Raw genomic sequence first — 25,750 nt, 5'->3', positions numbered from 1 at the left:
CCTCTTTTTAATCAAAATTGAATTCAAACCAGTAGTTAAGCAGGTCGACAAGGCTCCCACGTATTTAACTACATTAAACTACCTTGAAAATGTTTGTGGCAAAAGACAAGGCTTGGATAATCAATTCTTTTTGTGCTCTAAACCATGAAGTAAAATTCTTTAAAACCAGGGTTTATATAAGTGTGAAAAAGATGTGAAAGAGATACATATTAAGAACTAAATGATATTTCATTACTTACTAATAAAGGTAGAATTGCTAATTCTACAAAATTGTAAATAAAAGCAATAAAACTACACTAAGTAAGCAGTAAAGTATTGGCCAAGAGAGAAGGGGAATCTCCACTCCCTTGGTCATTCCTGTGGAGAACTCCCTTACAGGGAATTGGAGCTCTCGGAGAACAGGAGGACAGCTAGAATGCACAGAAAATTAATCGCTATTATACTTCAGTCGAAGTATATCCACATACAGATGTCTGGCCCTATTTATATTAGGTAGAAGTAACGGTTACAAGCAGTTATAAGGTGGTTTTAACAGCTAGGCAGTTAGACAGTTGATGACGGTTATTCTGTTGAGGCAGTTGCTAGCCATAACTCCTAGTGTGCTCGTTTTGCTTGTATGGATTTGTAAGGGCTCAGATCTTCCTCGCTTGCTAGATGGCTGAAGGGCATCAGCGCAACTAGGTGGGTTTGCTTGTGCTGGCTGGTAATGGAATGGTTGTACCGCTGCAATTGGGACACTTAGTCAATATTTGAGTTGGGCTATTGTCACTCTGCAACGGTGGGTGTCTGGGCCGTCGCTTGCGAGCGGGATATACTGTCGCTTGTGAGCAGTGGAAGCTACTGCTTGCCTCTCTTCCCTTAATTTTCTGGGTGATGTAATCACCGCTTGCAAGCGGATGTGGTTGTCGCTTGTGGCGTCCACCTTAGCTTTTTTGGCACCAAGACACCGCTTAAAAGGGCAAAAATCGTTAACAATATCAACAAACCAACTCCGAATCATGCAAAGTGATATAGATCAATAAAGTATGTCATTAACCAGTTATTGTGATGATTTTTATATAGAAATTCAAGTAATATGTAATTTTGTCAAGCAAAAAATATGCTTATATTTGGAGTCATCAGTGATAACGGGGTTTGATTAGGTATATTTAAGAATTGTTATAGAGTAGTTATTAAATGTGATAAGCATAATCAATCAATTGCCGAAAATAGTAGGGACAAATAACATAGTACGGACTGAAATAAATGGACGTATAAGGTGGAACGGAAGGAATAGTTTTTAATAGAAATATTTTTTCACAAAATATTACATTAAGATACTCATATTATTTAGACCAAAATGAAAACCAAAACTAGAGCGTGTTTGTTTAGTATTTTTAATTTGAAATATTTTTTATGTTAACAATAAAAATATGCGTCGATAATATGAAAAATATTTTGTGCTAAATACAAATTTTGTATGTGAACAGAATATTTATATACTCTCTCCGTCCACCTCTAAAGATCACATTTACTTTTTGCGTCATTGTACTTAACATTAAAAATATCTTTATATTTGTATAATTTATTATACAAATGTCCTTTTATTAGTATTATAAAATACTAATGGAAATACTTTTGTAATTTTTTCTTAATTTATACTATATTTTAATATAATAATTAATATTTAAAGATTAATACACAAAAAATAAATAAGACCCTTAGAGCCTGACGGAGGTAGCATATTGTTTTAACGTATGTAATATACGATAATCTATATTTTTAATATGATTAATAAGAAATTTTTTGTGTTAGATGAACACACCCCAAATAAACCCTAACTTAAACGAAAATCAAACTTCAAGATATTGTCCCGTAAGAAATGGCTTGAGGATGCATGAGTGAGTTTAGATTTAAATTTCCGACGCCTCCAAATTGTGTCGGCCACATCTTTTTATTATTTTTCCTTTGGAATGTGTAATATTGACACATATAAAGTAAATATATAGGAAAACAAATATGACTTATGGTACGAATAAACACTTGAAATAGTTATTGCACTATTGTTTTTTCAATAATATTGTTCCTACCGACTCTTCAAAAAAGTCAAACACAAATTTGGTCATACATTTTCTCGCACTCAAAATTTAATTTGGTGTTTCCGAAGCTTAAGTTTCACACATAAAAGTTTAAATTTTTATGATACGTATTATTTATTTATTTATTTACAAACAGGAGTCCACCAGCACGCCCCGTCACGTGCAAAAGGGATAAACACCACCAAACGAAACTTGCATGTGGACAACGACAAATGGGGGATGATGGGTCTCAAACTCGAGAACTAAGGCACTGATACCATGTTAGATGAAGTAAATGATCGTCTCACCTAAAACCTTGAGGTATTAGGGATACACATTATTTATTTATCTACAAACGGAAGTCCACCAACAGAAGACATCAACGGTGGTGGTGGAATTGGTATTTTAGATTTTCGATGTGGAGGCGTAAGTAGAGATGAGAAATTAGTCCATTCAGAAGTATATAATTTTGTTTTGCTGGTATGTATTAACCCTAGCATTGCTCGTGGCGTCAGCAATTGCTTAAGACATGGTATTATTACCGGCGACGGTGATAAGAAACGGGATATTGATGAATTCTCTTTTAACTAATGCCCCTAGAACGGTGTTCCGGCGTGGTATGGTGTGAAACCGGAGACCAACAATCCTAGAAGAGTGTAGAAATCAGTGTCGTGACTATCATCATTGGAAGACGGCATCGATGGCGGCGACAAGGCCTCCATCACAAAATTATTTCAAAGTGCTAAAATCGGCCAAGCCCTCTAATTCGGTATTCTAGATTAATCGGGCATCGAGCATTCTCAATCGTTACTTGAAAATCAATTATCTTGAATAGCATTGATGTTTGGAATCAAACATTCTCTTGGCAAGAGTATTTGGAACCGGATTTGGCTTTGGAATTGGGCAAAGGTAAAATAATATTTGAGGATAAAAACCAATTCCTTTTTCCATTGTGCATTGTGCATATGAAAAGCCGATTCATGCATCCAGTGTGCACCTGATTTCTAAATTCAAAGCCCGATTTTTTGCATTTCAAAATTGTAATTCTGATCACATTGTTGTTGAGACTCGGCACTCCGAATTGTCTCCATTGTGCATATGAAAGGGATTCAGAATACTTCGAGTCGGTTTTGAATTAAATTAAACATTCTTTGTAAGAAAGATCGAACATTGACTTTGAAGTTATCACATTTGCCTCAAGACCTAGACTTGCCCGTGTTGAAGAACATTTATTATAATAATATGAAACTTCTAATTAACAAATAAAAAATTTGAAACACATACCCAAAATTACAAATACTTAACTCAAATATTACTTTGCCAAATGAAAAAAAAAAAAAAAAAAACTATTTTTGAACACTAAAAATTCACAACCAAAGTATATTCTTTTGTAACATTCATAAATTTCTAAAACAAAAAAAAAAATTAATTAAGAATTGAATTTCATAAAATTGAATTATGAAAAACATCGAAATGCGACAAACATTGAATCACAAAATGATTTTTCCACTAGTTAAATCTTAACCCAACTAAAAATTTTACTAGATCTAAACCCAACAGATTTGTTATTACCCCTAAACCCCGAAATGAAAAGAACATCGAATCGACGACAAAAATTTTCCATAAAATTTAACATCCATAGAAGAAATTCTAAAAAAAAAAACGAACCTACCTAACCGATGAAAGAGACAATTTTTGCAATCCAAGATAAGAAATCGAAGAGGCTTCTCCTCTCTTCTATTGCGGGCGAATGTAGATGGACAAAATTTATATAAACAAAATATAACAAAATAAAGGTATATTTGCAATCTCATGATAACTCTTGATTTTGATATATTTTATAACATATATTTATTTAAATAATTATATATTTATGTCAAGTTTTGATATTGTTTATGTTAATATATTCTAATAACTATATTTATTGCATCATGTATGTAAAATATTAATTTAATAATTTTTAAGTATATTTTATAATTATTTTGGTGTATAAATTAGTTTAATTGATGTATTTCTTGAGTATTTATGTGATATTTAAATATTTAATTTTAACGTAAAAGTCCTCGAGCCATAACTCTTCTTGCAATTAATTCGCACGGAATTATTGCTGCATTAAACCAATCAGCGCCAACATTAATTTTGCACAGAATTTCTTGTTGCATTTACTGTTCCACATTCCTCCATATTGTTCTATTTAATTCATGCACTATACATATCCAATTCTTAGTTGCTTTATTTTTATTTTATTTTATTTTATAACCTTCTAAAAGATAGATATTTGTTAGAAATTTTTAAATAGTTATTAGTAATTGTTTTATATGTAGTTATTTACGCGTCGTTGTATCCATCAAGCTTCTAAAAGCTTTTATTTTCCCTGTAAATACCTTATTTCATTGTATATATCATAATACTTGACACCATACACACAACTCATCATTTTATACACCAAAGCACTCCATTTTCCCCATTTTTTCTCTCTCATACTTCTGCCTAATTTAATAATGAGTTTTTTTTTTTTTAAATTTTGTGTTGCGAGCAAGTTGATTCTCTCACCATGTTCTTTTAATTCTTGCATTTTATTTTAGCTTATAAAATTCTTATCATATTTCTCCACACCATCACTCAAATTCTTTATGTTCACACTTGAATTGTTTAAGCTAAATTTTCGACACGGTTGCAGAAGTACGGTAGAATAGTTAATTATCCATGCCTATAATCGCATCGCCAGGTTGTTGAAGATTTAGAAAATAGAGTGTACATCCTTGAATACATGCAGACAGCAAGGCGTTTGGCAGACATTTTAATTAAGATCTTGGATCCGAATCAATTCGAAGTGCTACGATGGGATCTTGGTATGTGCGTTCACCAATAATCTCTGAAACATTATTTAAAACAATTATTTAATTGAATAAAAAGACATTATCTATAAGCTTGAGCTTGTAAGTCAAAGAGATAAAGTTGCATGGATAATTATTTTTTAGTTGGATTCCTCTTGGATGGAATAATTTCAGTGTTAATGCCGAAAATTTGATAGCCTCGGAAGATTATGTGACATGAATGCATGTTGAGTTGAAATTAAGTATCTCTTATGTTTTGTTTTATTATTTGGATTGAAAAGACTTGAAGGGTGGAAATGGTCTTGAGGTTATGTTGTAAATGAAAGGAATAAGAGTAGATCCAGCGGAGAAGGAGAAGAAGACTTTAAAACTAACATGTTGGAAACATAACTTGTATATATAAATATATATACAAGTTATATATATAAGTTATGTATATATATCACTTTGGACAATAGGGTTGGGTGGAGAGGGGTGATACTAAGGATTTGAAATATGTTTCTTTTACACAATTTTGAAAAAATATATTGTGTTTTTACTGCCAGAGCTGTCTCTGGGGTTGGGCCATGAGGGCGACCGCCTAGGGCCCAGTTCAGTAGGGGTCCAAAATTCTATGACTTTTGGTGTGTGTATATATATATATATATTCTATACTATATTAAAGGAATGTATATATAGAAATAAAAACAGAATTGTGAAAGCTAGATATGAAAATAAAAAATGAAAGTATAATACAATCTGACGAAGAATAATTTAAAATTAATTATTTTTTAGTTAGTGTATAGATATGTCTATTACATCCTTAAACGAGATATTCAAACAATTATATAAATTTAATAGTATTTTAAGATTTTTATTTTTATTTTTTTAATAAATAAAAACTTAAATCCTTAAATTATAATAAGTTCAGAAACTATTGTATTGTTTCTTCAAATATTTTTATCTCATAATGATTAATATGATGGTGATTTAAAATATTTTGTTACTAATTAAAAGTTTTACAAGTTATTTTATGGAATAACTTAAATTAACCAATTAAAATTTTTGAATATGTTAGAGCAAATTATTGTTATTCAAATGTTTCAATTGCATATCGAATTTTACGAACATTTTATAAAACACTAACATCTGCTAAAAGAAATTTCTCTTAATTAACATAATTAAAAATTATTTGAGCTTAACATATCAAGAAAGATTAAATGATTTATATATGCTATCTATTGAAAAGAAATGCTATAAACTATTGTAGTTAACAATATTATTAATAATTTTGCATCTAAAAATATTAGGAGGGGTAATTTTATGTAATATATTATGTATTTTTATTTATATTTTGTAGGCATGCGATGGAAATAGCTCTTGTAATAAAGTTTTGTAATAAAATTGGTGATTAACCTAAATATGAAAAAAGTATATAAGTCCAATGAATTTGATGATATGATCTCAAATGTAGAGTTGATGTAAAATTTTTAGAATTAGATTTTTTGTTGTCTAATTTTCTTTTCAATTAAGTTTGTTCCAAAATTTATAGTTATAGAGAACTTTTAAATAGATAAACATTTGTTAGGACCCTTGTTTTAAGTCTCGCTCTGAGCCCTTGACATGTCAGAAACGGTTCTAGTTACTGTGTATGTGTGAATAGGCGCAAAACTTCGCCTACCCCACCCCGACACATTCTTCTCCCTAGAATAATATAGTGAAAAAAAAGTGTTTTTTTTTTTTTTTTTAATTTTAAATTTTAGTTTTTTTAATCAAGAATCTATGTAGACTTGCTCAAACGGTTCAAACCGCCGATTATGATTACACACCGTCGGTTACGGTTTGTCAAAATATCAAACCGAAACCGAACCTTCCGAATGACGGTTTCGGTTACGATTTGATGGTTTCGATTACGGTTTATAAACCACCGGTTTCGGTTTAAAAACCGCCGGTTACGGTTTGAACCGCCGGTTTATATATACTCATTTTTAATATTTTTTTTTATTTTCTATTTTTCTAAAAATTTAAATTTTATTTAAAAAAAATTAAGTTTCATTTTAATTTGATTTAGATATATTTATTATTTATTTATTATATAAAAATCATATATATAAATAATTAATTAAATTTTTACAATATAAAAATAATTAAAATAATAAATATAGTAAATAATTAAATTATAAAAATATTGTAATAGATAATAAAATAATTTAAATTATATATAATTATATAATAAAAATTATAAAATATAAATAAAAAAATATTAATAGTATTATTATTTTTCAAAATTATTAATAATTATTTATATGTATTAATATTATTATTGTTATATATTTAAATTTTAATTATAAATATAATGATATTATCATAAAATACACATAATTTAACCCTAATGTCTAATCAGGCATCTCATCCACATTCCACGGACGCCCCAGGCCCGCAGCCGCGCCTGAGCCCCCACAAACAGGTTCTCCCTCCTCTTTCATTCTTCCTCAGTTCTTCTCATTTCTTTCCTTTTTTTTCTTCTGACCTCGGTCCTTCTCCTCTTTTCCTCTTCTTCTTCTTTTTCTATGCGCCTGCCTGCGGCCTGCTTCTGCCACGGTGGGAGATATAAAAAAAAAAACTAAACCGCCGGTTCAAACCGTAAACCGGCTGTTTGAACCAACGGTTTGCGGTTTGCTGGCGGTTCGAACCGACGGTCGAAACCGAATGGGCAAATCTAAATCTATGAGTCTTTTTTTCTTCCATCAACCATTTTTACTAGTAGTAATGGCTATTTTACTTGTTATTTTTTGTTTTATTGTTTTTTCTTTTCAATATATATATATATTCTTTAATTCTCCAATAAAAACTATGAAATTGTTTGTTTTGTAAAATAGTTTAAAGAAATATATTTTTATAAGAATTATAAAGAAATTTTGTCGATAATATAAAATTCATACTATTTTTTTATATAATTTTATTATTTTAATTTTAAAAACTATTTATACAATACAATTCACTATTTATTTCATATATTTTAATTTTATTAATAAAAATTATATATATTATATATTATACTTTTATATTAACATATTTATTACCTATCAAATCAATAAATATAAAAAAAATTCTAAAACCCAAATCAAACCTACTAACCTAAAAAAATATAAAAATTTAAATTCATCTTAAAATTTAAACTCAAACCGATTTTCTACGAACCCACTTAAAAGAAAAACACCCTTGATGAGTACCAGGCGAATCTACATGGAGGCTAGAGTACAGCTGACCTCAATTTCCAAAATATATGTATTTTTTAGGGTAAAAATAATAAAATTATATATATATATATATTTTTAGTAATTTGCATATTTTATCTTATAATGTAAAAAATTATAAAAATTTTGTTCATTTGTTGATTTACAATTTTAGCTTTAAATTTTTTGTAATTTTGTTGAATTTTTTTCTAAAATATTAAGGGTGTGTTTCTTTGATTAAGTTTGAGATAAAATAGTTTGGATTTTGTATTAGAATAATGTTTGATGAGATATTTTGTGAAAAAAAAAATATAGAGTACAAATAGTAAAATTTAGAAAAAAAAATTATCAAAAAAAAATAATAATAATATTGAATCGATAAAAAAATAATTAATATTTTTGTCCTTCCAAATTTTTACTGCTGGTTGGTCTGATAATGATTGATGCATCAGCTGCATCTTTTTATATATAATGTGTGTGTGTGTGTGTGTGTGAGGCTCATTATTTCATTAATCCGAGAATAACATATAGCAGGAAAACCCAAATTACAGGGCAGGCCGGTTACACGTACAAAACAGAGTACAAGAAAGAAAGCGGATGTACGCGAACATATATCATTATGCATGCACGCACACTTAATTAGCTTCCTTGCATTAATTATATTATATTATATTATATTATAAATTAATTAATTCTCTGATAACATGCACGACATGTCCTCCTTAATCTTAATTACTTCCATTTTCCTTAATTAATTAATGATCATTATCATTTTATATTTTATTTATTTCTCTAGTGTTGGTATACGGATGGATGGATGGATGTGATCAAGAAGAACAAGCTGAAGTAGCATGCGTACGGCCGCCGTACGATCGGATTGAGTTCCGATCCGATTAGTGGCCCCCACCGAACCCTCCACCTTTGCCGCCTCCAAATCCTCCGCCCTTGCCACCACCGAATCCCCCGCCGGCGCCTCCTCCAAATCCGCCGCCTCCGCCGGCACCTCCGCCAATTCCTCCACCCTTTCCACCCCCACCGCCAAACCCTCCGCCCTTGCCGCCACCGAATCCACCACCGGCACCTCCGCCAAATCCTCCGCCCTTGCCCCCGCCAAATCCACCACCCTTACCGCCTCCAAATCCGCCGCCGGCACCACCTCCGGCGCCTCCCCCGAACCCTCCGCCCTTGCCCCCGCCAAATCCACCGCCCTTGCCGCCTCCAAATCCGCCGCCGGCACCACCTCCAGCTCCGCCCCCAAACCCTCCACCAGCACCGCCTCCATGTCCGCCGCCGAATCCTCCTCCAGCGCCACCCCCGGATCCTCCCCCGAATCCTCCGCCGGCACCACCTCCAGCTCCTCCCCCGAATCCCCCACCGGCACCGCCTCCATGTCCGCCACCGAATCCTCCACCAGCACCGCCCCCATGTCCTCCCCCGAATCCACCTCCAGCACCGCCTCCGCCTCCAAATCCTCCGCCAGCACCACCTCCGCCACCGAATCCACCACCAGCACCGCCCCCATGTCCGCCTCCGAGTCCTCCACCAAATCCTCCGCCCTTACCACCGCCAAAGCCTCCACCGGCGCCGCCTCCGCCTCCCAATCCTCCGCCAAATCCAAGATTATCCTTCTGAACGAGATCCCTAGCGCAAGCAGTGTCAAATTGGGCTACAAATGAACACGCCAACAACGCAACCAGAAGAACAGCAGCAGCTGCATTGGCATTATAAGCATTATTGTAACTCCTCAGAGCCGCCATGGATCCAATCCAATGAACTCCTAGATACAAGCTACCTGCTCTACAGCTATGGCCAATGTATGTATGTATGTATGTATATATATGTAATTAGTAACTGGTGGTGATGGATGGGATGAGTTGTGGGCTCTGAGCGAGAGATGATTGGTGAGTGAATTTATAGAGCGACAAGGAATTAATTTAATTTAATGTAATGTAGTAGTATGCAATATGCATGTCGAATGGATTTGGAGCGGAGGAGGAAGCTGGTGGCTGTGGCCCCATCCTTTAATAAATGCATGTAGTTGAGGCACTGAGCCTAAAAAAACTCTGTCATGTGCCTACTGCCATTTTTATTAAAATTAAATAAGTACTATTTTCTTTTATTTTTTATAATTTTTTTTTTCTTCGTCTCAAAATAAAGTTATTATTTCTTAATTTAGTGATGGTACTATCTACTTACCATTTCAATTTACAATATATTACACAAATATCATTACTTTTGTATTACATCAACTAATAGGGGTATGTTTGTCTTTTTCACTACAATTCAATATAATACTAATATTTAAAAATCTATTTTCTTTTGATCTTTCAGGATTATGTTGACACCGACACCATTCCTAAGAGAAACCCTTGTTCACTCACCGATTGTATGTATGTATTGTCCGGTCCTCGGCCCGGTTTGTATAATCAAAGTTGTAAAAGTTTGACAATGCGCGTAGAGTGGAGTACTGACTCTGACTTTATTTGAATAGGAAAGGAGGGAGGGGTCCCATTCCACCTTAATTAATAAATAATTAATTAATGCCCCCTCTCTCGATCTCCCTAACCCTCAACCACCTTAATGCTGGAGAGAGATGAGTCTTTCTTCCTCTTCCTTTGGCCTCTGTTTTACTTTAATTTAATTTAATTTATTATTAATCATTAATCAATCCCTCAACGCCCCACCGATCTATCTATCTTGTTCGAAAGAAGTACAGAAGTCATTCCATATATATATATATATATTATATATGTGTGTGTAAGCGATCCCACGTACGACTTTTGGTGCGTGCATGCATGTGCATCCATCCCCATCGATGCTTCTTTTATATTATTATTACTATCATTTACTTAATTAATGCGTTAGGTGGCAGCTCGTCTACGTACTCATGTAATTATTAATTTAACCATTATCCGCATGCATGCGGATAATCGTTCTTCTCTTCTTTTCTCTTCATTCCCTAAATATAATACTCCCTCCGTCCCACATACCATGTCCACATTGTCGTTTCTGTTCGTCCCACGTGCCATGTCACTTTTCTTTTTTGGAAAATAATTACACATTTTAATCTCATTTTAAATTTTTTAATTTTTTTTAATTTTAATTAAACTAATTAGTTATCTTAATCTTAATTTACAATTATTTATATTATAGGATAATTATTTTCACTAATACATTCTTAATTATCTATTAATTACATTTCTCCTAAAATACCGTATTTACAGTGTATCAGACACGGTATGTGGGACGGAGATAGTAATATTTAAATCAATAAATGAAATGATCAAGAACACGCCGAACCGGTCCACAGAGCCGGCCTAGACCCGGGCGAGAGCCACGCCAGCCTACACTACCAAAAAAATGGTCTTTCACCACGGCTTGACGGTTCGTTACAATAACATCGTAACAAATAATGGTTTTTGTTACGACAACTTTCGTTACCAAAAAATATTATCTTGGTCAATGTTTCAGGTTCTTTAATTACGCAAATTAATCTGTAACAAAAACGGAGTTGGTAGACTTTGTTCAAAATAACATTAGTTACGATTGTGCTTCGTAACAAATGGTGTATAAATTTATTTTTTAGATTATTCTTTTTAATAATATTAAAATAAATTCAAAGAAAAGGAAAACAATGATTTTTATTAATAAAAAAATTATTTATTTTAATTATATTAAAATAAATTAAAAAAAAACAAATGCTTTTTATATCCTTAGTTATACAATATTCACACTTTCAAAAATTATTCCACTCATCTTCATAGACATTGCGACTCCGAAGCCCTACATCCTTCCGGTGAAATCGAAGGTGTTCGTCAGCCGTCATAGCTCACCACTGTTGAGTTGAGGAGCCACCACCAACTTATTTTGGTACTCGATATGTCCTTCGATTTTGTTGACCATCTGTTATGGTTGATTCGCTTATAGTTTTGGGAATCAAAAAGGTTCCCTATCCTTCGCCCTACGAGTCGAGCGCCGACAATGGTGTCATGACTTTTAATCGCCATCTCCAATGCCTCTTCAGGGACAATTGGTCACCTATCCCCTTGACGGAGAAGGTGTCCTCACCCTCCTAGCCCTATAAGTGTCATTTGTCCTCTCATTTGTTTCCCCATTTTTATGTACATTATTGTTCATTTTCATCGGTGTTGATGGTGTTGACTAGTTACTTGAGTATGAAGTTCGGGTTGATTTGGTAGGTATTCTCTCCATCCCCAAACTTACACTTCCGTAACTGCCTCTTCAGCTTGCACTCCACCTGCTCGATCAATTGCTCATTCGGCTAATTTCTTCCCCCTTGATCCAAAACCAACTATATATATCTTCCGAGTTGATAAGATTGTAGGCTTCTTATTAGATAACAAAATAAATCAGCTCGCTGCGGGCCTTTTCCTTATTTGTGATATGGCATCAAATTAAAGTCTTTTATTGAATTATATTTGTTACTCTCATTATACATGTATTGTCTTCTAGCATTTTTCCTCTTTTCTTTAGTTCTTACAGGGTAGCTTCTAAGGTTTGAAATATAATATATATATATATATATATTTATTTTCTTGGAATAGGAGTTTGCTAAATTAAAGAAGAAGCTTTAGACCAGCAAAGCAAATTTGGAAAAGTTAAGATAAGAGAACGAGCATAAACATTTTTCTCTAAGTATTTTTACATCAGCCTTGTGAGTCAATTTTCAGCTTTAAATTGATTGTGGTTTATGATTCAATTAATCTATGTTCTGGTTTATTTATGTCTCATTCACCTGGCTTGTTTTATTTTGGTGTTTGCATTTTGTTTTGGTTGTTGGCCTTTGTTGCTCTTTCTTGTTGATTGTGTGTGGAAGTTGAGCCACTCTAGATTGTGAGAATTTTGGTGAGATGGTTGTGATTTGTGTTCGATTTGGTTGTGATCATTCTTGGAAGTGTTAGTTTCATGCATATATCTTGGGTGGTAGTAACCTCAGTTTTGAGTTGCCAATGACTTCTGTTTTATTTTCTTTTGGTGCTTCTTGAAGTCATGGAGTTGGAGGCTGATATTGGTGTATGGTAGTTTGTCTTTGATCGAATAGGTTGGTGCATAGGCAAGTTCTTCAAATCAGATTTTGATTGACAGTCATCCAGGTAACTGAGTAGTGCGAGGGGTGTGCAGAGTTGGTGTTGGCAGCATGCTTTTTCGGGTGTGCAACATTGAAGGAAGAATCTTGGATTCTTATGCATCCATTTGATATTCCAGTTCATTATTTTTTATCTAGACTGGTATTCTCCTCAACTCTGAGTTGCTGGTGACTTTTGTTTTATTTGATTTTGATGCTTCTTTAAGTCATGGAATTGGAGGCTGGATTGATCCAAGCAGTCCATTATTTGATTTGTTGTTTCCTTTGGCAGATGCAGTGGAAGTTCATCTCTGGTTTTGATATTGTGAGTTTAGTTCTCATCATGGGATTTCATCTATAGTTTTGATTCTTGGAGGTAAATTTTTTTATTGTTGGCTTTGCATTGAGGATTGAACATATCAAGTGTGATCTTTGGTTGATTCTTCCTTTTGGTTGGTGGCTTGTTATATCCTTGCGCTTGAGTTTGCGGTTTGGAGATCATGGATTGGATGATTGGTGCAATATTGGTTATAGGAGGTATTCATTCTCAAGGAGTGGGTTTGTTGTTAATCTAGTCTAGTTGTGGGAGGTTGGTATGGCTTGAGTAGCCGAATTGCTTGGGATTTTATGGTTTTTGTAATCATGTTCAGGCTTTGGATGGTTGGATTTGGTAGGTTTCTTTTAGTTTGGGTCTGTGCGTTCCTATGTAATCATGTTCACACTTTCCTTGGTCAAGGTCTTCGTGACATCCGCGTCAGTCCCGGACACACCCCTTATTTTGCCGACCATTTCTGGGGCGACTACCCTTCACGATGTCGTCGGCGAAGATCCTATTGAGTGGAGCTACAAGGACGTAAGGATCTACTTTAATACCTTTCTTGTATTGCCTTCCGAAATTTATAAGAAGTATGACTTAAAGTAATCTCTGTGTTGGCAATTGCAGCTCATGCGCCGGGCTTGAAATGTTGGTACCGATACACCCATGTTAATTGCCCCGTTTGTCATATGGATTGAATGTCGAACCTGTCTTTGGATGGATTGTGTTGAGTTTTTGTTGAACTATGTCTGGAATTGATGCGTAGACCTTTGTGGTTTGAATTCGTATGGTGAAAAATGTGCCTAATGGGATTGATGGATAACCGTATTTGCTTATTGCGTTGTTTACTTGTGTTTGAACTGTTAAGCACGTTTTGCGGAACAGGTTGTTGATGTGTAGATACTAGTAGGCTTGTTCTATGGGTTGCTTTACTTTGTTGGTAGGTATGGAATTCAGATTTTAATATGAATTAATGTTTGCGCGGGGCGTAATGATGATGATGTTTATAGCAATCTTTGTATTCGTAATTTATTTTCGTATCATACGCATCACAGCAGGTCCATTTGTTACGAACAATTTCAATTGCAGCGTACCCCCTGTTTTTCACAATACGCTATTTTTCCGTAACAAAAGGCCAGAAAATCGTAACAAAAAGTGGTCTTTGGATATTTGTTGTTACAGACGGTTTCGTGACTACAAGTAGGTAATATTTTTTTTACGGGGTTCAATGCCGTTACAAATAGTCGTAACAAAAACCAAGTTCTGACAACCGGTCAATGGAAAACACTTGTAACGCGAGGAACTTCCGTAACAAATACCGTAACTAAAAGTCCTGCCACACGCGCGGAATGATCTACCTTTCGTTACGAGAGAAAATTCGTAACAAACATCGTAACAAATACCATACTTCAGGGAGCGTTGACCGATCGTAATAGTTACGAAAAGTGGCGTGGCAAAAAACATTCGTTACGCGAGTACACATTACGGAAAAAAGTCGTAACAAAGGCGTAGCAAATACGCAAATTGCACGAAATATGGCTTTTTGTTACGATTTTCCGGCCGTAATAGAAAACAGTTTTTTTGGTAGTGCTAGAACTCAATACAAATAAGAAGCCTATTATATATTTCCTCTGTCCGGCTCCAAGGGTCTCATTTACCTTTTTGTGTTATTGTACTTGACAATAAAAATATTTTTATATTTGTATAATTTTTTATACAAATGTCATTATAATAGTATTATAAAACATTAATAGAAGTATTTTTGCTCTTCTCCCTTAATTTGTACTACGTTTTCATATTATAATTAATATTCAAATATCAACACAAAAAAATTAAATGGGACTCTTAGAGCCGGAGGGAGAGGTAGTATACGTTTATGTTTTATAAACATATAATTTATTTTTTGTATATAAACTATTATGGCATGACTCAGTAGTATGGAAGTGATTTTGTGACTGTGTGGTCATGAATTCAAATTAAATAAAAATATATATATTATTTTTGTTCCATTTTTTATGTCCGATTTATTGAAGATGCATACATTTAAATAAAATATAATTAGTAAATAATTAAAAAGTGTGTTAATAGAAATAGTTATTATATAATATAAATAATTATAAATAAAGAATAAGATCATTAATTAATTTAATTAAAATTAAAACAATTATTAATTTTAAATTTTAAAATATATAATTATTTTTTTAAAATGAAAATGACAAATAAGGTGGAACATGAGAAAATAAAAATAGTGGAATAATAAGGTGACGGAGAGGGTATATTTCATATGTATTTAGGAGCTTTTATTTATTTATTTTATTACATAGAAGCCTTTATTTTTGTTTGAAAGGGTAAGTTGGTGAGTAGCTAATATATTTGCAGAGTTTGATTGAGGCAGCTGCTGCTGCTGCTTTGAATAAAACCTTGATTGGATTAATGAATATGAATTAAACTCATTATAGCTGCTTTTTACTGCAGTTAATTAATTAGTTCGGTCAACCTCGATATAGCCCTCCTAGGGTTAGCACTCTCAATTAGCTAGCTTCTTGAGAATATACCTCTTTAAGAATTTATTGAATGATTTGTATTGTTTGAAAAGTAATTTAAATTTTAAACCAAAAATTGTATTGTTGCAACAGACAATCTGTTAAGGCTGAGTTTGCTTTGATTTTTTTTTATTTTTTCTTCTTTTCATTTCTTCGTTGTCATGGTGAGTAGCCTTGCTCAATCCCATCACCTCCCTAAAGTTCAACTCGGGAAGAAGAGCATGAAAAGTAGTAGTGGAGGTGACTTTAGTAAAGAATGAAGAAGAACAATCAATCCTTTCTGAAAATGATGGCGGATGAAGTGGCAATTAATGTCAATATGCTTCGTCCGTTCATGACAGATTGAATTTTGAACTATCTGTAGAGCGGATTGGTTGTCACAGAATGCAGACATAGGAAGATTGAGATTAATTTGCATATCGCGTAACAAGTATGTGAACCACAGAAGTTTAAAGACAGTAGCAGCCATGTCTCAGTACTCATCCTTACTAGTGTCATTGTGACCTAGTTATTTCTTTGTCTTTCAAGACACAAGACTGGAACCTACCTTCTAATGTATGGCTGTGGGTTGATCCATGAACTGAGTTAGTTGGTGGACAATATAACATATATCGAGGCGTGTCATGGTTAAGTGTTTGGAAAATCGGTTAATTATTTAATCGATGGTTCATAATTTTCGAAACAGATTATTCGGTGAATTAAAATGCATATGAGTTGTATGGTGGTTATTAATATTGTGGTTAGACATATAAATGCCGGTAAGCCACGGGCACGCGTGCCACCTGTCCAGACCAGATAATTACATGCATATATGATAAATAATTATTTGAAATTTAAAATTCAAATAATATATTTATGACCGGAATTTAAATTAGGTGTTTATGACCAAAATTAAATTGATGTTTATGACCGAAATTAAGTATGAAGTTTACTGTCGGACGTTACCAAAATTATGGCCGACGGTTACAAGCCATTAAAAGCCAATGGTTTCGATTCGGCAATTAAACTCCAAAGGGTGGAGTGCCTATAAAAGGCTCTCTCCACCACTTCATTCTACACCACACCAAGAGGAGTTCTTCTTCTCTAATCCTCTCCACCCCACATAATTTCCGATGAGTTTTCCCGCAAGCTCCGGAATCTATACTTGCCTAGCTTCCCAACATAGCTTAAGTCCCCTTATTTTAGTTCGCCGGAGCTCCGAAATATTGGGGTGCCACCTAATTCGGAGACGAACGTCGTTTTATCTTTGGAAACGTGACACCACAAACCGGAGGCACTGCCGGGGCGTATTCGTTTTTATAGAAAGTGGTTCTACCTCGACTCGACGTGATTATCGAATTTATTTCAACAAGTTATTGTGATGATTATCGAATTTATTTCGATAAAATTATTGTGACTATCAAATTTATTTTGATATTGATTATCGAATTTATTTCGATAAAATTATTGTGACTATCAAATTTATTTTGATAAATTGATTATCGAATTTATTTCGATAAAATTACTGTGACTATCAAATTTATTTTGATAAATTGATTATCGAATTTATTTCGATAAAATTATTGAGATTATCGAATTTATTTCGATAAATTATTACTGATATCAAATTTATTTCGATAAAATCATTGAGATTATCGAATTTATTTCAATAAATTATTATTGATTATTGAATTTATTCCGATAAATAATTTTGTATCGAATTTTATTTTTTGATAATTAGTTGATATTTTTTGCGATATAATAATTTTCCAACATTAAGTACAACAATTAAGATGCCTATATGTAATGAGATCATGCAATAGGCTTACGGAGGAGCTCCTATGTTTGGAGCCAAAGGCTATAGGGTGTGGCATCAAGAAGAACAGTGTTAAAACAATTGTAGTAGTTTGTTTTTGGAGACTCAAATTGTTTATTTAGAAGCTATTTTTTTGTCTATCGAAAAATCCACTCCACAACAGCCAATTACTGAAGGCATTATTTTCGACCATCCTTCGATGTTCCCTCGTGAAGAAAATGAAAATACAACTATTGTGTATCTTATTGTTGATTAGCCAAGGAAGAAGACGATATATACAAAGAATCTACCTCTAACAAACTCTGACAACCTAATGGGCTGACCCAAGAAAAATAAACCTAAATCAACTAAATAAAATACAACAGCAAAAAGAAATAGGCCCATTATAACCTAACACAATTTATCACCATCGTCTTCAATCTTCTTAATTCTCTGCTTCTCTTATCTTTCCATAACTTGACACTCTCCCCTCGAACCGAGTGTGTCCATTCACAGCTTGGTACGAAGGTTTTTGAATAATGGTCTATGTAGAGCATTTGTAAAGATATCAGCAATTTGGAGTTTGCTTCGTACATGCACCAATGTAATGAAGCCTCTAAGAAAATGACATCGAACCAAGTGGCATGCTATTTCAATATGCTTGGTTCTCTCATGAAATACAGGATTTTTTGCAATGTGAAGAGCTGATTGGTTGTCACAATGAAGAGGAATTGGCAATGAAACAGTCACCTTTAAGGCACTGAGGATGTACGAGATCCAAAGGAGTTCACATGTTCTGGTACACATGCTTCTATACTTAGCTTCAGTTAAGGATATACTTACAGTAGGCTGCTTTTTTGCTTTCCAAGAGATGAGACTGGATCCAATAAATATGCAGTACCCAGTTATAGACTTTCGAGAGTCCGGGCAAGTTCCCCAATCTGGATCACAATAAGCTTCTAGCTGAAGTGAGGAATCTGCATCAAACACAAGACCATGATTCATTGTTCCTCTAAGATATCGAAGTAGGTGGACAGCAGCTTTCCAGTGTGATGATGTAGGTCTGTCCATGAATTGGCTCAGCTGTTGTATTGCAAATGCAACATCAGGTTTGGAAAAATTCAAATAAAGTAGTCTTCCTATAAGCCTTCTGTACTGAGAAGGCTCTTTGAGTTCATCACCATCTTCGAATGATAGCTTCAATCCAGCTGGCAGAGGAGTGGACACTGATTTTGCATCTAGCATTTTCATGTCCTCCAATACGTCAAATATATATTGTCTCTGAGATAAGGCTAAACCATTCTTTCGATGTTTGAATTCTATGCCAAGAAAGAAGTTTGCCTCTCCCAAGTCCTTAATTGTAAAGGCCTCATGTAAAAACATTTTTGCTTTTTGAATGAGATTAGGAGATGAGCCTGTCAACAGTATGTCATCCACATATGTTATTAAAATCAGTAGGTCAGTCCCAACATGCTTAACGAATAAACAATGATCATGAGTGGACTGCTCAAATCCAAACTGAAGTACTTTCTCAGTAAGTGTTGTATAGCATACACGAGGAGCCTGTTTGAGCCCATAGAGAGATTTCCTCAGCTTGCAGACCTGCCCTGGTTTGGTGTGGTAGCCGAGTGGAGGTTTAAGATACAATTCTTCGTCCAATGTACCATGAAGAAATGCATTGTTGACATCCACTTGTTGAACAATCCATCCTTTTGAGACAGCTATGGCAAGCACAAGCCTTACAGTGACGCTTTTAGTCACTGGTGCAAAGCAATCATCATAATCAATTCCATGCACATGCAAGTAACCTTTTGCCACCAATCTTGCTTTGTATCTATTTATAGAGCCATCCTTATTCCTTTTAATTCTGAATACCCATTTGCTCCCTATTGCTTTCATACCTTCAGGAAGGTAGGTTAATTCCCAAGTCCCATTAGCCTCTAATGTCTTTATTTCTTCATCCATAGATTCAATCCATTCTTGTTTCTTAGCTGCCTCTAAGTAAGTGAAAGGCTCTTCTTTTGCATTTTCAAGTGTGTCATGAGCGCACACATAATCTTTCATCCAACATGGCTTTCTTGTGATTCTTGGTTGTCTCCCTTCCATCTCAAGGGTAGCAGGTACACTGTCTTCAGTCGCTGTTGTAGCAGATCCATAAGTGACATCTTTGGATGAGAGTGAGGATTCACAATCAACATCTTCGGATGAGAGTGAGGGTTCAGAGGGAGCAGCAGACTCTGAGATGACCTCATACCTCACTTTCTCAATAGTTGGATTAGCAGTAGAATTTACAGGACTTGAAAAACTCATTCTTCTTACTTGATCATCTTCAAATAACTTCACTGGGCTAGAAAGCACATCAGTCTGTTGTGCATAAGAGTGCGATGATGATTGATGTGTGAAACCTGGAAATATATGCTCATAGAAGACAACATCCCTTGTAATTAGTATTTTGTTTGAATCAAGATCAAACACCTTATATCCCTTTGTGCCCAGTTCATATCCTACAAAGATGCCCTTAACAACTCTTTTGTCAAGGTTTGTCTTTGAAGGATCATTGTTTGATGCATAACATAAGCATCAAAACACTCTTAAATGTTCCAAGTTAGCAGTGAATCCGTGGAGAACCTCATAAGGAGATTTCCAGTTAATGACAGGAGTAGGAAGCAAATTTATAATGTAAGTTGCTACAATAAGAGCTTCTCCCCAAAATATAGCATAAAGTCCTGAGTGAAATAGCAGAGACCTCATTATTGTCAAGATGTGTTGATGTTTTCTCTCAACTCTTCCATTTTGTTGTGGCCTATAAGGACAAGACCTCTGATGTAGAATTCCATTTTCCTGCATCAAATTCTGGAAGTTATGGCTCAAAACCTCTGCTCCATTATCCGTCCTTATAGTTTTGACCTTGGTTTTGTATTGAGTCTGAACAAGTTTAATGAAGACTGAAAGTATGATTGGAGCCTGTGATTTCAGTTTCATCAAATAAGTCCAAGTGCTTCTGCTATGGTCATCCACAATTGTTAAGAAGTATCTACTACCATTCAAAGATGCCTGACTATAAGGACCCCATATGTCAACATAAATCAACTCAAAACAAGAGTCTGCATAAGAAGTACTTTTATTGAATGAGAGTTTTTTTTTGCTTTGTATAATGACAAGCATCACAAGGCGCATTAGGAGAAACAGGTTTGGATAAGTGTTGTAACACTTTATCGGATGGATGACCTAACTTGAAGTGCCAGGAAACTTCTTCATCAGCAGCCATAACTTCCAGTGAGGGATTTAACCACAAGTAATAGAGATACCTTTTAGTCTCCCCTTTCCAATCTCACATCTACTTGTCCGGTCCTGAATAGAGCGAGAATTAGCCACAAAGTTCACACATAGATCAGAGTCCAGGCACATCTTATGAATTGAGATCAAACAGTATTTGAAGTCAGGGATATGATAAACATCATAAAGAGTAATTGGCTGATTTAGCTCTATACTCCCTGTGTGTGTTGCAAGATGAGTTGTTCCATTAGGTAAGTGAATCTTAGATGGCTTCTTCAAGAGTTTTAAGTGTTTAAAAAAAGATAAGTTATTGCTCACATGACATGTAGCACCTGAGTCAAGAATCCATAAGCATTTATCATCAAAGTCTGTATAAAGATTCACAAACTCCTTACCAGCATGCTCCACCTCAAACATGTTCAAATGATCAAATGGAATTTTGGCCTTCATAAAGGCTTTTTTAATTTCTCTTTGGATTAACTCAGCTAGGGAATCAGTGGATAGCAATGGATTGGAGACAGAAGAACCACTGTCATCAGCAACTTGCATTGCAGCCTGTTGCTCTGTGACAGTGTAAGCTCCCTTCATTTCACTCTTTCTCCTTTCTTGTATGGCCTTATACCAGTCAGGTGTTCCATTTAGCTTGAAACATGTATCCTTGTTGTGACATGTCTTCTTGCAATGCTCACAGATTATGCTTCTTTTGTCAATCTTTCTCTTATCTGTAACTTTAACAGCATGCTTGTGAGAGCTCATCAATATAGTGGGATGTGTTTCATGAAGCATACCATGTATTTCTTGTTGCTTTTCTACACTTGATAGTATTCCATACACTTTGTTGAGAGATGGGAGGGGATCCATCATCAGAATCTGACTCCTTACAGCATCATAAAAGTCATTTAACCCCATCAAGTAATCAATGATGTCTTGTTTGTTGATGTATTCATCCATCTCATTTTTTGTCTCAGGCATGGGAGCCAAGCACCTTAGTTCATCATTTAGTTTCTTCAATTTTGTGAAGTAGGTAGCCAAGCTCAGTCCACCTTGAGATAAGCCCCAGAGATTTCCCTTCGAAGACGATAGATTAGGGGGCCGTTACACTGGCCGTATCTCTCTTTCAGTAGTTCCCACAGTTCATGACTGGTGCTCACATACCCAAAGGCATCAGTCAAGTGAGATGCAATAGAGTTGAGGATTCATTGTAGTACATGTTGTCAGTCTTTCTCCAAACAATGGCTGAGGCTCCATCATTTGGCCTAGAGATTTCACCTGTGATGAAACCTTCTTTTCCTTTTGCAATCAGGGCACGCATTATCCCCCTACTCCACAGTAAGTAGTTAGTATCATTGAGCTGGGTAGTAATCAAGCTCATACCAGGTTGATCAGATGGATGCAACTCCAAGTGTGCCATAGATGTTACCACTTGAGCCGCTGCATTCAAGCTCTGTGCATCAGAGGTGGAAGAATCAATTGACATGATTCAAGGTTGAGAACTCCCAATCAGATAAAGAGAAATAATGATCCTTTAATCGCAGAGCAGTAATCCCAATGCCCTGGGTGCTCTGATACCATGAAGAAAATGAAAATACAACTACTGTGTATCTTACTGTTGATTAGCCAAGGAAGAAGACGATATATACAAAGAATCTACCTCTAACAAACTCTGACAACCTAATGTAACAAACTCTGACAACCTAATGGGCTGGCCCAAGAAAAATAAACCTAAATCAACTAAATAAAATACAACAGCAAAAAGAAATAGGTCCATTATAACCTAACCCAATTTATCACCATCGTCTTCAATCTTCTTAATTCTCTGCTTCTCTTCTCTTTCCATAACTTGACAACATCGGGGCCAAGTCGACGAGAGATTTCTATTTTTCTCTTCACTCTTTCAAGATTTAATTTTTTTTGTTCTCTCTATTGTCTAGCAAATGAAATTTATTTCTCACTAGAGACTTCTCTAGTATCCACCGAAGGTTCCCTCCGGTGTCTTATTCGCTAACCTTTTTTGTAAATTTTTATCGATTTTGGTTCAAATCGAGCGATAGTTTTCATTTCTGGACCTGTTTGTGAAGTAGGGCTTTTTTGTTGCAATTTGTGTGAGTGTTAAAATTAGCTTCCAAATGGTCAAATAAATTGGACAGTTTTCAATTTTTTTCCAATAATTGCGTCTGATTTGATTAATAGTGAGAAAGAAAGAGGGTTCGAAAATGGAAAATCTCTTTTATGCAGATTTTGATAGTTAGAATTATCTTCTGCATGGAATTATAGGATATGATATTAAATCTTTTGTATGGATTGGTAGGCAATCTGGCTAGCTAAACTAAATTTCGATAATTCTATATTCTTCAAAGTAAAACAATTTGTAAGTTTGATCTTTATTGTATCTTAAGGTTTAATTTTTTTTTCGTCGAATCTGTTAAAATGTAAGAGAATTCGATTGATATTTTATTCCAAAAAATTTTTTGGATTGAAGGATAAATTACAAGCCAATGTATGGGAATGAGTATGGTCAAGTAATTTTGTTCCTGTATTTAGATGATATCGGTGTAATAAGCATTAATGGGATAAACTTTATCATATTTTTTTAATATAGTTTCTTAATTACTTTTACTTTTTTTACATAAATATCATTCTTGTACATGAGACGAAGATGTTCATCTGGCAGAAATGGTGTACTAAAAATTTCAAAGGAGCAAAAATACTTCGGGTAGGTGATATTATGGATGTAACCCTTGTAATAAATTGTTGTGTTGTGAAGATGATCGCAACGACCAAGTATACCAAGAATATGAAATGAAGAAAGAGAGATCCTTCTACTTTAGTTATTCAAGTGCTACACCACAACATCCCTTTGTCAGTGATGCATTTCGATGTAAATGTTCATGCAACACGGAGAAAAGAGACAAGGAAAATATCTCAATGCTACGACACCTTGTGTTGGCTAATTTGGTTATTTCTATACTAATGTTTATTGTTAGATTGAGTATTTCTACTTTCATTGCAACTAGTATTTTGTTATGACGGTTTATATTGTCGAAGATTGCATATGTATCTCGCATGTAACTTGTTTTTCAGCTGGACATTACCGTACTAAACAATTTCTATCTATTTTCCTTGATTGATGTTGCTAAGATCATTTCTTTTCTTGACGAAATGATTAAATAAAAATATAGGGTTAGTTAAATCGTGAACATCTTGAATTCGACAATTCTTGGGTGTTGGCTAAGGTGGTTTTAATTTTATTGAGCTGGTTGATAGAAAAAATATGCTAGGTATGCTTGCCTGTGTACCAAATAAATATGCAAAGATGATTGTCACTTTATTGTTGCACTATGAATTAATATGATGTGTTTGCTTGTTTCAACCATTGATTTAGCAATATAGGTAAGGAAATCATTATTTTGAGGTATATGATTTAATGTAAGGAAATTCTTCCTATGGTGGTTGTCTACCGATCTAGTTTGTATAAAAGAAGTTCATTCCAAAAGCTTGTTTAATTATTGTTGTTATATTATGTGAAAGTTGAAAGATAAAATGGTTATTTGTTTTGATTAACTGAAATCATTAGCTTGAAGAAAATATTGTAAAAAATTGTTGTGCTATTGGATTTTGCTTCGTTTCTTTTATGGAATTGAACTTATTACAAAAGAAGACATGAGCTTTGAATGATGAAATAATATTTCTCGTGTTTGGTGCCTTACTTTACCCCATGTACCTTTATATAACCAATAAATATTACTCTCTCCATCCATTTTCTAATGTCTTATTTGATATTTACACGCATTTTTAGGCAATTAAGATTTTTGCTATAAAATGACAAATTTGTCTTTAATCTTGTGTATAGAAAATGAAAGAGTAAATAAAGAAAAGGTAAAAGAGTAAATTTTGTGTATAAAAATAGAAAGAAGACAATAATTATTGGACATTCCAAATAAAAAAGTAGGACGTTAGTTTGTGGACGGAGAGAGAATATATAATGTTGTACCAATGTGTAATTGTGGGTCTTGATTTTCTTTTAATAGTAACTTTCCACAACAATGACCAAAATTATTTTTTGAAGTTCGATACTGACGTGTCTCTTTCATTTTGTATTTCCACATTTTCTTGAGTAAATTATATAACAACCCTTTGTATTTTTGTAAAAATGCACAAAGCACCATGTATTTTATTTATTGCGTGAAACCCCTTATGTTAATGTAAAGTTTGCACGAAACATCCTTCTTGTCCAAAACTGATATTTAGTTCTAAATAAATACCTAAATTACGCAAATTTTATACAAATAAAAAGCTTAAAATATCTTAAATAATTTTTTTGCATTAAATAAATAAATAAATAATTTTTTAATCTTTCATTTTATAGTTTTTTAAGATAAATTATTTTCTAATTTTTATAAAAATTATAAAAATAAATGATTGATCAATTATTTATTTTTTTTATTTTATTCAAAATAATTATTTAAGATATTTTACTTTTTTTATTTATATAAAACTTACGTAATTTAGGTCTTTATTTTGAATTAAACATCAGTTTTGAACAAGGACGGTGTTTTATGCAAATTTTCCATTGATATAGGATATTTATTTTGTACATTTTTAGTAAAACACAAGGATGTGTTATATAATTTACCCTACTTTCTTAG

At 33.9% G+C, this 25,750-nt stretch overlaps 1 protein-coding gene and 1 long non-coding RNA gene across 2 annotated transcripts; one reads left to right on the top strand and one right to left on the bottom strand.

Annotated features, from left to right (window-relative positions):
* Positions 1-8,637: 8,637 nt before the first annotated feature.
* Positions 8,638-10,016, bottom strand: LOC127243060 (glycine-rich cell wall structural protein-like). Its single transcript, XM_051262911.1, has 2 exons — positions 9,350-10,016; positions 8,638-9,265 (listed from the first exon to the last, which is right to left on the bottom strand). The coding sequence occupies exons 1-2, from the start codon at positions 9,864-9,866 to the stop codon at positions 9,003-9,005; spliced, it is 780 nt and encodes a 259-aa protein (XP_051118868.1). The 5' UTR covers positions 9,867-10,016; the 3' UTR covers positions 8,638-9,002.
* Positions 10,017-13,960: 3,944 nt separating this feature from the next.
* Positions 13,961-14,477, top strand: LOC127243069 (uncharacterized). Its single transcript, XR_007836926.1, has 2 exons — positions 13,961-14,048; positions 14,139-14,477. It is a non-coding gene; the product is annotated as an uncharacterized LOC127243069 (long non-coding RNA).
* The last annotated feature ends 11,273 nt before the right edge of the window (positions 14,478-25,750 follow it).

The sequence above is a fragment of the Andrographis paniculata genome, unplaced genomic scaffold (genome assembly GCF_009805555.1).
Source record: "Andrographis paniculata isolate CXL003 unplaced genomic scaffold, ASM980555v1 Contig89END, whole genome shotgun sequence".
NCBI lineage: Eukaryota > Viridiplantae > Streptophyta > Magnoliopsida > Lamiales > Acanthaceae > Andrographis > Andrographis paniculata.
Note: the sequence above shows the minus strand (reverse complement) of the source record. Positions and strands in the feature narration are given on the sequence as shown.